Raw genomic sequence first — 12,507 nt, 5'->3', positions numbered from 1 at the left:
GGGAGCTCTTAAGTGGTCAACCATGACTTCCTGTTTCACTGGGGTATAAATATGAGTTGACACACAGGCTAAACTCCCTTAGTCATCCATCAACACGGAAAAGGCCAGAGAACAAACGCATGAAATTAGACAATAGTTTGTTGACCTTCACAAGTCAGGCAATGGCTATAAAAAGATCGCTTCATGCCTGAAACTACCCATCTTCACTATTAGGGCAATAATTAAGAAATGTAAAAAAAAACCTGGAGCTGTGATGAACTTGCCTGGAAGAGAACGCAAGTGTATTTTTTCCCCCACGCACAGTGAGAAGGATGGTTGAAGTGGCAGGAAAATCTCTGATTACAGTTGGAGAATTGCAGAAGTTGGTTACATCTTGGGGTCACAAAGTCTCAAACTACAATTAGATGCCACCTCCATGCCAGCAAGTTATTTGGATGGGTTGCCAGAAAGCCTCTGCTGTCACCAAACCACAAATGTAAGTGCCTGGAGTTTGCTAAAGGGCATTGGAACTTGGATTGGAACAAGGTTCTATTGTCTGATGAGACTGAAATAGAGCTTTTTGGCAACAAACACATGAGGTGGGATTGGTGTAAAAAGAGCCATAGTCATGCAGAAAATGACCTAATCCCCACTGTGAATTATGGTGGTGGATCTGTGACGTTGTGGGGCTGTTTTACTTCCAAAGGCCCTGGGAACCTTGTTAGGATACATAGGATCATGGACTCCATCAAATACCAGGAGATTTTAGGCCAAACCCCATCAGCCTCTGCCAGCAGGCTAAAACTGGGCCGTTGTTGGATCTTCCAGCAGGATAACGATCCGAAGCATACCTCCAAATCCACACACAAATGGTTCACTGACCATAGAATCAAGCTTTTGCAATGGCCAATCCCGGTGAACTGAAGAGGAGAGTCTACAAGTGAGGACCTGTAGAGTTTCTGTATGGAGGAATGGTCTGAAATATCTTCCTATGTGTTCTCCCACCTCATCAAACATTATAGGAGACGACTCAGAGCTGTTATCTTGGCAAAGGGAGGGTGCACAAAGTACTAAATGCTGGGGTGCCAATAAGTCTTATTTACATTTTTAAAAATAGTTATTTATCTGGCGATTTTACAGTAGTGAGCGCATACGTGTTCATATTTGTTTTCTTTTCATACTGGATCACCGTGGGAATCGAACCCACAAACGTGGTGTTGCAAGCACCATGCTCTACCAACTGAGCCACACGGACAATGCATGTTTTTTTAACAACATATTTTTTTCCTACTGACTGTTTTTGAACAATTTTAAATAAAAGGTAAGATTCATATGACATTTTTTCCCAGCCTTTTTTTTGTTCATATTTACCTAGGGTGCAAAAATTCCGTAGTGCACTGTTTGACAAGGGGGGACTAGATACATAAATCGCCCAATTTTTAAACTTTAAAACATATCTATGAAAATGTTGCATGATATACTGTCGCCTTATGAAACATTTTGTATAGCCAAATTAAAAGTTGTAGCTTCATTGCCCAAATATTTATGTAGGGGAGTGTATAAATGACATCTCAATCATCTCCCTTTCAGGTTAAGAGAGAGTGGGATCTTGCTGATTTTAGTAGGTGGTGGAGGGAGTAGGCAGTGCTTCAACCAATATGAGATGGGCAGCCAAACACCCCAAGAATGACCCTCACTAGCTGCTAGAGTCGGTCAGGCTTAGGCCTATTTTTCTTCCGATATGTTTTTCTGACTTTTGGCTTTACTTCGACACATGTTGGTTGAGACACAGTCTACTCCCCTCCACTACCTATTAATCAGCATGATCCAGCTCTAAGCTCCCTACAAGGGGAATATAGAAAAGTAATTTTATACAATCAATCAAAAAAATAAATGAATATCTTTTGTGTGTTCCTGTAGATTACCCAGATGGCAGTAACTCCAGTGAATACATGTCCCAGCCAACCGCATACCTCCCTGAGAACTTCACATACGCCCAGAACCTCCCCTGCCCAGAACGCTTACCTTCTATGAGTAAGTAACCAGAATGCTTGTCTTCAAACCATCAGTTTGCCTACTGAGAGGATTTTACCACTGGGTTTTCAAACGCATGATATTTACGGGAATGCATTGCGAAGCAGACTCGACAGACCAGGCTGGGGTTTGGCAAGTCGCTGGGAGGAGTGAAAAATGTGTCCTTAGTAGTATTTTCTTCCCCCAAACTAGAGACAACACAGATTTGAGCCAATGTCTTAAGTAGCTGAAACTGTCATTACTACAACCTTCTGAAAGTGACAAAATGGACATGTTAAAATTGTCAAAAACAACTTTATATCGAGCAGGTGCCTTTTTGATTTGACAGGCTTGCACATGCTCAGTTCTGCTCGACACGACCATTAGACCCAATGACGTGTTTCTGCGCATGAGCTTTGCTAGCTAACATCGTGAGAAGCAGTTCCTGCCGATCTTTAATTTTTCTATGATCAGGTCATGTTATTATGTAACTCGTGAGATAAGCTACTCTTTGCTGTCTCTGTGTGCCCTCTTTCTCTTACTATTTCTCTCGCTCCTCATTCTGTCACACTGTCTCTCCCTGTAGGATGTGTGTGGCTTATCATGCCGGTTATATCTACATAGGCACTTTAGCTAGTCAAACTTATTGCATTACCCATTTCCCCTCTGTTATCATTGAAATCTGAAGATAAATGTTAGGAGAGTTCCATGACACGCAGTGTATTCGGAAACTATTCAGATCCCCACATTCTAAAAATGATTAAATTGTTATTTTTTCCTCATCAATCTACACACAATACCCTATAATGACGAAGCAAAAACAGGTTTTTAGGAATGTTTGCAAATGTATGAAAAACAAAACTGATATCACATTCACATACGTATTCAGACCCTTTACTCAGTACTTTATTGAAGCACCTTTGGCAGCGATTACAGCCTCGAGTCTTCTTGCGTATGACACTACAAGCTTGGCACACCTATATTTGGAGAGTTTCTCCTATTCTTCTTTGCAGATCCTCTCAAGATCTGTCAGGTTGGATGGGGATTGTTGCTGCACAGCTATTTTCAGGTCTCTCCAGAGATGTTTGATCGGGTTCACATCCGGGCTCTGGCCACTTGGACATTCATAGACTTGTCCCTGAAGCCACTTCTGCTTCGTCTTGGCTGTGTGCTTAGGGTCATTGTCTTAATGGAAGGTGAACCTTCTTCCCAGTCTGAGGACCTGAGAGCTCTGGAGCATATTTTCCTCAAGGATCTCTCTCTACTTTGCCACATTCATATTTTCCTCGATCCTGACTAATTTCACAGTCCCTGCTGCTGAAAACCATCCCCACAGCATGATGCTGCCACCACCATGCTTCACCGTAGGGATGGTGCCAGGTTTCCTCCAGATGTGACGTTTGGCATTCAGGCAATATTGTTCAATCTTGGTTTCATCAGACCAGAGGATCTTGTTGCTCATGGTCTGAGTCCTTTAGGTGCCTTTTGGCAAATTCCAAGCAGGCTGTTATGTATCTTTTTATTGAGGAGTGGCTGTCATCTGGCCACTCTACCATAAAGGCTTGATTGGTGGAGTGCTGCAGAGATGGCTGTCCTTTTGGAACATTCTCCCATCTCCACAGAGGAACTTTGGAGCTCTGTCAAGAGTGACCATCCAGTTCTTGGTCACCTCCCTGACCTAGGCCCTTCTCCTCTGATTGTTCTGTTTGGCAGGCCGGCCAGCTCTAGGAAGAGTCTTGGTGGTTCCAAACTTCTTCCATTTAAGAATGACGGAAGCCACTGTTCTTGGGGATGCCGGGGTAGGTTTGTTGTCAATCATTGGCTTAATGGTGAAATCAGCAGTCAGACAATACCTTCAAGTAAATCAATCAAACCTTTATTAATGCAATCGCAGGCAGAAGTTGACAATGGTAACACAGCACGTATGTTTCAGAGTAAGTCCCGCAAAATAAAACCAGTAAAAGTTGCTTGAATATACTTGCAGTCAACCCCTAGTGGTGTAACTGCCTACGTCAACACCTTCTACTCATGAGACCAAGCCCATGCTTATCCACATATACAAACTTGCAGGAGAACAATGGTCCAGTGTTTTCTAAGGGCTCAGCAGTCATTTTCCATTCACGTGTGGCTTACATTGATTGGTATGTCTGACTTGTCTCTTATCTATTTACTCCCCTGCACGTGTCTTGTCTCTTTTAGCCTTGAGAAGCTTTCTCACACACAACCTGTTTTGACCGCAATTGCTCACACTTCTGCTCAGACCGTTTCTATAAGAGGCAGAGACTAGAAAAGAACTGTGGAACCGTATTAAACCTTTATAATGCATATATTGCTAATCTGTGGTCCAGGACCCTATACATGTAGTGGGGGAGTGTCTTATAGCCCGTCCCCATCTATTAATACAACATAAGCATAATCAATTATAATACATCAATCATTTGGTGCAGCCCCTATCATGACCCCAAGGTGACCCCCAACCAGGGACCTTCAATGCTGCAGACATTTTTTTTGGTATCCTTCCCCAGATCTGTGCCTCGACACAATCCTGTCCCTGTGCTCTACTGACAATTCCTTCGACCTCATGGCTTGGTTTTTGCTTTGACATGCACTGTCAACTGTGGGACCTTATATAGACGGGTGTGTGCCTTTCCAAATCATGTCCGATCAATTGAATTTACCACAGGTGGACTCCAAACAAGTTGTAGAAACATCTCAAAGATGATCAATGGAAACAGGATGCACCGGTGCTCAATTTCGAGTCTCATAGCAAATGGTCTGAATACTTATGTAAATATGGTATTTCTGTTTTTTTATTTTTTATTAATACATTTGCTTATATTTCTAAACCTGGTTTTAGCTTTGTCGTTATGGGGTATTGTGTGTTGATTAATGTGGATTTTTTATTTTATTTAAACAGTCCCTCCAGGATTTTTTGACTGCTCAACTTTTTGGGGGCAAAATCAACAATTCCCCCATATTACTCAAAATTACCATCACTGCACTTGTTTCTATATAAAACAGTTCAATCAAAGATATATTTCCGCATTAAACTGTCAAATCACTGCAATAGAAAAAGAGCTCGTAATGAACTATTCATCACACTTTTACCGCATAATATGGTTCAATCAAGCCACATGTCAAAAATATTTTTCTACGTAAGTGCATTTTTGTGGCAAATTGGACAAAAACATTGAAAAACAGGCCATGCAAAATGTCAGAAATGCTGCAGAAAAATCCTGCATTTTTGCCTGCAACTATTTTCTTTTTAAAGCAATGCATCCTGGATGGACTGACTAAAATCCCACAGTGTGTGTTTACTGAAGGTTTATGTGTACGTTCTCAGAGGGTCCTATGGACGTCAACATGACTCAGATCCCTATGGAGGAGATTGATCTGAAGTTCTCGAAGTATCTGGATGTTCACTTTGGAGGACACTGGAGACCCAAGGACTGTAAACCACGCTGGAAGGTAATGACTGTTGACATGTATGACTGAGGAAATATGTGTGCGGTTCAGTTATTTTACTACTTTTATTCTCCTCTCTATTAGAAAATGAAATTGAACTGTAAGCCATATTTGTATACACCAGTGTCTTTCCTCTATTAGAAGCATTTGAGTTTCTACTTCTGGTCTGTCTGTTTCCTAAATGCTGTGTGTCGGAATGTCCACTCCTCTGTCCTGCTCCCTAAATGCTGTGTGTCGGACTGTCCACTCCTCTGTCCTGCTCCCTAAATGCTGTGGGTCTGACTGTCCACTCCTCTGTCCTGCTCCCTAAATGCTGTGTGTCGGACTGTCCGCTCCTCTGTCCTGCTCCCTAAATGCTGTGTGTCGGACTGTCCGCTCCTCTGTCCTGCTCCCTAAATGCTGTGTGTCGGACTGTCCGCTCCTCTGTCCTGCTCCCTAAATGCTGTGTGTCGGACTGTCCGCTCCTCTGTCCTGCTCCCTAAATGCTGTGTGTCGGACTGTCCGCTCCTCTGTCCTGCTCCCTAAATGCTGTGTGTCGGACTGTCCGCTCCTCTGTCCTGCTCCCTAAATGCTGTGTGTCGGACTGTCCGCTCCTCTGTCCTGCTCCCTAAATGCTGTGTGTCGGACTGTCCGCTCCTCTGTCCTGCTCCCTAAATGCTGTGTGTCGGACTGTCCGCTCCTCTGTCCTGCTCCCTAAATGCTGTGTGCTCCTCTGGCTCCCTAAACTGTCCGCTCCTCTGTCCTGCTCCCTAAATGCTGTGTGTCGGACTGTCCGCTCCTCTGTCCTGCTCCCTAAATGCTGTGTGTCGGACTGTCCGCTCCTCTGTCCTGCTCCCTAAATGCTGTGTGTCGGACTGTCCGCTCCTCTGTCCTGCTCCCTAAATGCTGTGGGTCTGACTGTCCGCTCCTCTGTCCTGCTCCCTAAATGCTGTGTGTCGGACTGTCCGCTCCTCTGTCCTGCTCCCTAAATGCTGTGTGTCGGACTGTCCGCTCCTCTGTCCTGCTCCCTAAATGCTGTGTGTCGGACTGTCCGCTCCTCTGTCCTGCTCCCTAAATGCTGTGGGTCTGACTGTCCGCTCCTCTGTCCTGCTCCCTAAATGCTGTGGGTCTGACTGTCCGCTCCTCTGTCCTGCTCCCTAAATGCTGTGGGTCTGACTGTCCGCTCCTCTGTCCTGCTCCCTAAATGCTGTGGGTCTGACTGTCCGCTCCTCTGTCTGCTCCCTAAATGCTGTGGGTCTGACTGTCCGCTCCTCTGTCCTGCTCCCTAAATGCTGTGGGTCTGACTGTCCACTCCTCTGTCCTGCTCCCTAAATACTGTGGGTCTGACTGTCCGCTCCTCTGTCTGCTCCCTAAATGCTGTGGGTCTGACTGTCCGCTCCTCTGTCCTGCTCCCTAAATGCTGTGGGTCTGACTGTCCACTCCTCTGTCCTGCTCCCTGTGTAGGTGGCCATCCTGATCCCGTTCCGTAACCGCTACGAGCACCTTCCCATCCTGTTCCAGCACCTCACCCCCATGCTGCAGAGACAGAGGCTGCAGTTTGCTTATTACGTCATCGAGCAGGTAACACCGCTTTTAAACAAGTTCTGTTATTATTGCACACATTTAGTCTCCCTTCACCCTATTCGGCCTCACTACTTTGTCAACTCTGCCACCCAGTGGTGAGAAATGTAGAATCTATGATGAAGATGAGCTGTAGACAGATTAGCTCACAACATTGGGCTTTCTTCGACCCCCCCCTATCAGTTTGGGACCCAGCCAGTGTTAATTTTGGCACTTTTTTTGTCTAGTCTTAGTCACATTTTTATTATTTGAATACTGATTTAGTCTAGTTATTGTCAAAATGACATTTAAGTTAACGAAATGTCTTATTAGTCACATTTTTAGTCATCACATTTTTATTGCCTCATTAACTTATAGTTAACATAAATCACTGACTTCGATGTGCACAAACATAGATAGCCTTGTCCTACCAAAATATATTTTTCGGGCATAACATCATGCATGATTCTCTTCCCAAAAGCCAAATTGGCAGAAGAACACATTGTTCCGCAGCAGCTTTAAAATCAGTCTGGACACATCTACTCATTCCAGTTTTACATTTTTTTTTTACCATTTTCTACATCGCAGAATAATAGTGAAGACATCAAAACTATGAAATAACACATATGGAATCATGTAGTAACTGAAAAAGTGTTAAACAAATCAAAATATAAAATATATTTGAGATTTTTCAAATAGCCACCATTTGCCATGATAGCTTTGCACACTCTTGGCATTCTCTCAACCATCTTCACGGGGTAGTCAACTGGAATGTATTTAAATTACAGGTGTGCCTTGTTAAAGGTTCCTTTGTAGGGGTGGTATACAGAAGCTAGCTCTATTTGGTAAAAGTCCATATCATGGAAAGAACAGCTGCATCGTTACTTTAAGACATGAAGGTCAGTCAATGCGGAAAATTTCAAGAACTTTGAAAGTTTCTTCAAGTGCAGTCGCAAAAAACATCAAGCGCTATGATGAAAATGGCTCTCATGACTTCTCTGCTGCAGAGGATAAGTTCATTAGAGTTAACTGCACCTCAGATTGCAGCCCAAATAAATGCTTCACGGAGTTGAAGTAACACACGCATCTCAACATCAACTGTTCAAAGAAGGCTGTGTGAATCAGGCCTTTATGGTCGAATTGCTACAAAGAAACCACTACTAAAGGACACCGATAAGAAAATACTTGCTTGGGCCAAGAAACACGAACAATAGACGTTAAACCAGTGGAAATCTGTCCTTTGGTCTGATGAGTCCAAATGTGTCATTTTTGGTTCCAAACGCCCTGTCATTGTGAGACACAGGGTAGGTGAACAGATGATCTCCGCATGTGGTTCCCACCGTGAAGCATGGAGGTGTGATTGTGTGGGGGTGCTTTGCTGGTGACACTCAGTGATTTATTTAGAATTCAAGGCACACTTAACCAGCATGGCTAACACAGCATTCTGCAGCGATACGCCATCCCATCTGGTTTGTGCTTAGCTGCACTTTCATTTGTTTTTCAACAGGACAATGACCCAACACACCGCCAGACTGTGTCAGGGCTATTTTGACCAAGAGTGATGAAGTGCTGTATCAGATGAATTGGCCTCCACAATCACATGACATCAACCCAATTGAGATTGTTTGGGATGAGTTGGACTGCAGATTGAAGGAAAAGCAGCCAACAAGTGCTCAGCATATGTGGGAACTCCTTCAAGACTGTTGGAAAAGCATTCCTCATGAAGCTGATTGAGAGAATGCCAAGAGTGTACAAAGCTGTTAAGGCAAAGGGTGGAATCCGAGGAATCTAAAATATATTTTGATATGTTTAACACTTTTTGATTTACTACATGATTCTGTATGTGTTATTCACAGAAGAAAAGTTATGAAGAAGCACCCTCAGGAAAATATATATTTTAATTATGTCCACAGTTTCGGCCCCCTCAGGTTCTCTGGCAGGCTGTTCCAGAGGCTGTGGGCGTAATAACTAAAGGCTGCCTCTCCATGCCTCTTGGTCCTAGGCTTTGGAGTAGTTAGTTAAAAGGCCACTGCCAGAGGACCCGAGGGACCTGCTGCGTACATAAATTAAAAGCATGTCTGACATGTATTTCGGTGCACAATCATGGATTGATTTAAAAACCAATAGAAAAATCTTAAAATTAATTCTAAAACTCACAGGCAGCCAGTGTAGAGACCTTAAAACCGGTGTAATGTGTGCTGCTCTCTGTCTGGTCTAGGTCAGTACCCATGCTGCAGCATGACCAATGACTTTCTTGGTACACCAGACAGGAGACTATTTTTTTTTTTTTGTGAGATGACCATGTAATGAATTTTCAGCTCGCACTGAAGCGATCAATAAAAGATGTAACTCGCACAGCTAAGTCAAAGGGTTGCAAAATGTGACAATGGTTGCGGTGTGGAGCCCTGCCCCTTGACATACTGTAGCTATATTCTAATTCAAGTTCTGTCATAAGTAGTGGTCTGATAGGTTGCAGCAAGATAATTAGCTAGGATTATCGATCTCTTATTTCCTGAGCGTATATGTTGGAATAATGTGCTTTCAGATGTCTAGTGAGGTTGGTAGTATTTTTTTTCCCGTCATCTTGTAGGTGCAAGCACTGTCTTTTCTCCCATGGAAACATTGCATTAGGTCTTGTTTGAATAAACATAAGTAAAGTCACTCGCAAACATTGCCCCTTTTTCTACCGGGAGCTTATACCATCGGGAGAGTAGCCATGGCGTGTGCCTTATTTGCATCAATGATTTGTTGCCGCCAGATTGGAGAACGGTTGCTGGGCAGAGAGGTGACTCATGAATGACCTGGGCATGGTATTTATTTTCTACCGCATTGCGATAAGAAAGCCTTACAATTCTGCTTATGTCATGCATGCTTTTGATTGGACAAAACAAAGGACACTGAACAGCTCTCCAAAAACTCTCACTTACTAGGCAGATTTTAGTCACAGACATACTTTAGTCTTGTCTCATTATCCTCAAGCAAAGTGAAAAATAATTTTTGTTTAGTCTTTTTTTTCTGGGTCTCTTTAAGTCTGTTTTCTAGTCTTGTCAGTTCTGTCACTATTTTTGTTGACGAAATGCAACACTGGACCAGCCCTTCAATAGGGCCATGTTGTTTAACTTGGGTTGGGGTTAGTCTAACTCCTCTTTCTCCCTCCATCAGTCTGGTACCCAGCCGTTCAACAGAGCAATGTTGTTTAATGTGGGTTTCCTGGAAGCCATGAAGGATCTGGACTGGGACTGTCTGGTGTTCCACGATGTCGACCACATCCCAGAGAACGACCGTAACTACTACGGCTGTGGTCAGATGCCACGCCACTTCGCAGCCAAACTGGACAAGTACATGTACCTGTAAGTCACGGCTTAAATCAGTCCGGAATTGGCGGAAAATGGCAAAATGCTGTTTTTCAGCTAATTTCCTACAATTCTATATATTTCTCAATGTAGCTTAGAGAATTCTTTTTTTTTTTTTTTTTTTGTCATGGTTGGTTTGTTCTTACACAATTTTTTTTTCTTCTATAAATTGGGACCTCTGGACATGTACCCTGCATGCACCATCAGTAATCCTCTTTAGTCATTTAAGTTTACACTTAGTGTTTTTACAATCCCAAAAATGTATTTCTAAAAATTATAATTACTTTTCGTTTTTTGGTCTTGCTGCTGCTAAATGAATACAGTGGAAACACTGGTCCCGGACTAAGGCTTAATTTATGAACAGAGTTTCCAGTCTGCCTATGTGTGTCTCGTCTAAATTTGCAGACTGAATGGTAAATTGTCTGAAAACATAATTGTGTGTCTGTGTGTTGTATCACAGCCAAACTCATTCTTTGTTACCTGTTTGCTTTCCTGTGATACTGACTGGTAAGGTCTCTCCCTTTTTCTTTTTTCCCTTTCTGTCGTTTTGTTGAAAACTCAGTCTTTCCCCAGGCAAAGCTAGGCTATGTTGTCTGTGTCTGTCCCTCTGTCCGTGTTGAAAGTGTGTTGCGCGTGTTACAGGTGTGTGTAACGCTGTGTGTGTTGTCCACAGACTACCATATAGTGAGTTCTTTGGGGGCGTGAGTGGACTCACAGTGGAACAGTTCCGCAAGATTAATGGCTTTCCCAATGCGTTCTGGGGCTGGGGAGGAGAGGACGACGACCTCTGGAACAGGTCAGTCAGTGTGCGTCTGTGTGTTTGAAAGAGACAAATCGGTTATCTGATTGGGTAACTTATTGAAAGGCTTTGTTTGTCCCTCTCTCTCTCATAGAGTACATTATGCTGGTCTGAACATCACAAGGCCGGAGGGAGAAATGGGTAAATACAAGTCCATCCCACACCACCACCGGGGAGAGGTGCAGTTCCTGGGCAGGTCAGTACATGCATGCTAGCAGTCCATAGCAGGCTCCGTAACCATGTCAAAGAATGTTTACCTAACTTAACCTCAAACATCACATTAGCTTAGCTCTCAATACAGCGTTGCTCCAGGAAGTCCTCGTTATATGTGGTATTCATGAAAATACACTACATGACCAACGGTATGTGGACACCTTGCAGGGGTGGGAAACTCCAGTTCTCAGGGGCCTGATTGGTGTCAGACTTTTTCTCCATCCCTAGCAAACAGCTGATTTAATCAAATTACATTCTAAACTGAAGATCATGATTAGGTGATTATTGGAGTCAGGTTTGTTAGTTGGGGCTAGGGCAAAAATGTGGCCCCAATCAGGCTCCCGAGGACTGGAATTTCCCACCCCGAATTGAACATCTCATTCCAAAATCATGGGCATTAATATGGAGTTGGCCATACAACAACAGAGTTACACATGGAGTAAAACAAACATACAGTCGAAAAATAAGTCTATATACAATGTGAGCAAATTAGGTGAGATAAGGGAGGTAAAGGCACTGTCTATGGAGCTTGCATGGCTGTGTGCTTGATTTTTATACTCCTGTGAGCAACAGGTGTGGCTGAAATAGCCAAATCCACTAATTTGAAGGGGTGTTCTCATTTGCAACTGCGACTTGGCCAAGATAAAGCGTAGCAATTCGACACATACAACAACACAGAGTTACACATGGAATAAACAAAACATAGTCAATAATACAGTAGAATAAAAGAAAACAAAAAGTCTATATACAGGGAGTGCAAATGAGGTAAGTGAAGGAAATAAATAGGCCATGGTGGCGAAGTAATTACAATATAGCAATTAAACACTGGAATGGTGGTAGATCGGCAGAATATGAATGTGCAGGTAGAGATACTGGGGAGCAAAATAAATAAATACCAGTTTGGGGATGAGTTGGATGGGCTGTTTAGATGGGCTATGTACAGGGTCAGTGATCTGTAAGCTGCTCTGACAGCTGGTGCTTAAAGCTAGTGAGGGAGATGTGAGTCTCCAGCTTCAGAGATTTTTGCAATTCGTTCCAGTCATGGGCAGCAGAGAACTGGAAGGAAAGATGACCAAAGGAGGAATTTGCTTTGGGGGTGACCAGTGAGATATATCTACTGGAGCGCATGCTACTATGGTGACCAGT

General features: G+C 43.4%; 1 protein-coding gene across 2 annotated transcripts in view; it reads left to right on the top strand.

Annotated features, from left to right (window-relative positions):
* LOC112250024 (beta-1,4-galactosyltransferase 6-like) overlaps positions 1-12,507 on the top strand; it is a 44,732-nt gene that overhangs the window by 24,400 nt on the left and 7,825 nt on the right. For both annotated transcript variants that reach the window (XM_042320815.1, XM_042320814.1), the window contains 6 exons: positions 1,900-2,013; positions 5,336-5,460; positions 6,901-7,017; positions 10,159-10,346; positions 11,023-11,145; positions 11,243-11,344. In XM_042320815.1, coding sequence (XP_042176749.1) covers positions 1,900-2,013; positions 5,336-5,460; positions 6,901-7,017; positions 10,159-10,346; positions 11,023-11,145; positions 11,243-11,344 — 769 coding nt within the window. The remainder of the gene's footprint in view (positions 1-1,899; positions 2,014-5,335; positions 5,461-6,900; positions 7,018-10,158; positions 10,347-11,022; positions 11,146-11,242; positions 11,345-12,507) is intronic.

Source organism: Oncorhynchus tshawytscha, linkage group LG01 (assembly GCF_018296145.1).
Source record: "Oncorhynchus tshawytscha isolate Ot180627B linkage group LG01, Otsh_v2.0, whole genome shotgun sequence".
Taxonomy (NCBI): Eukaryota; Metazoa; Chordata; class Actinopteri; order Salmoniformes; family Salmonidae; genus Oncorhynchus; species Oncorhynchus tshawytscha.
The sequence above is the reverse complement of the archived record's forward strand: the minus strand, read 5'-3'. Positions and strand labels throughout refer to the sequence as shown.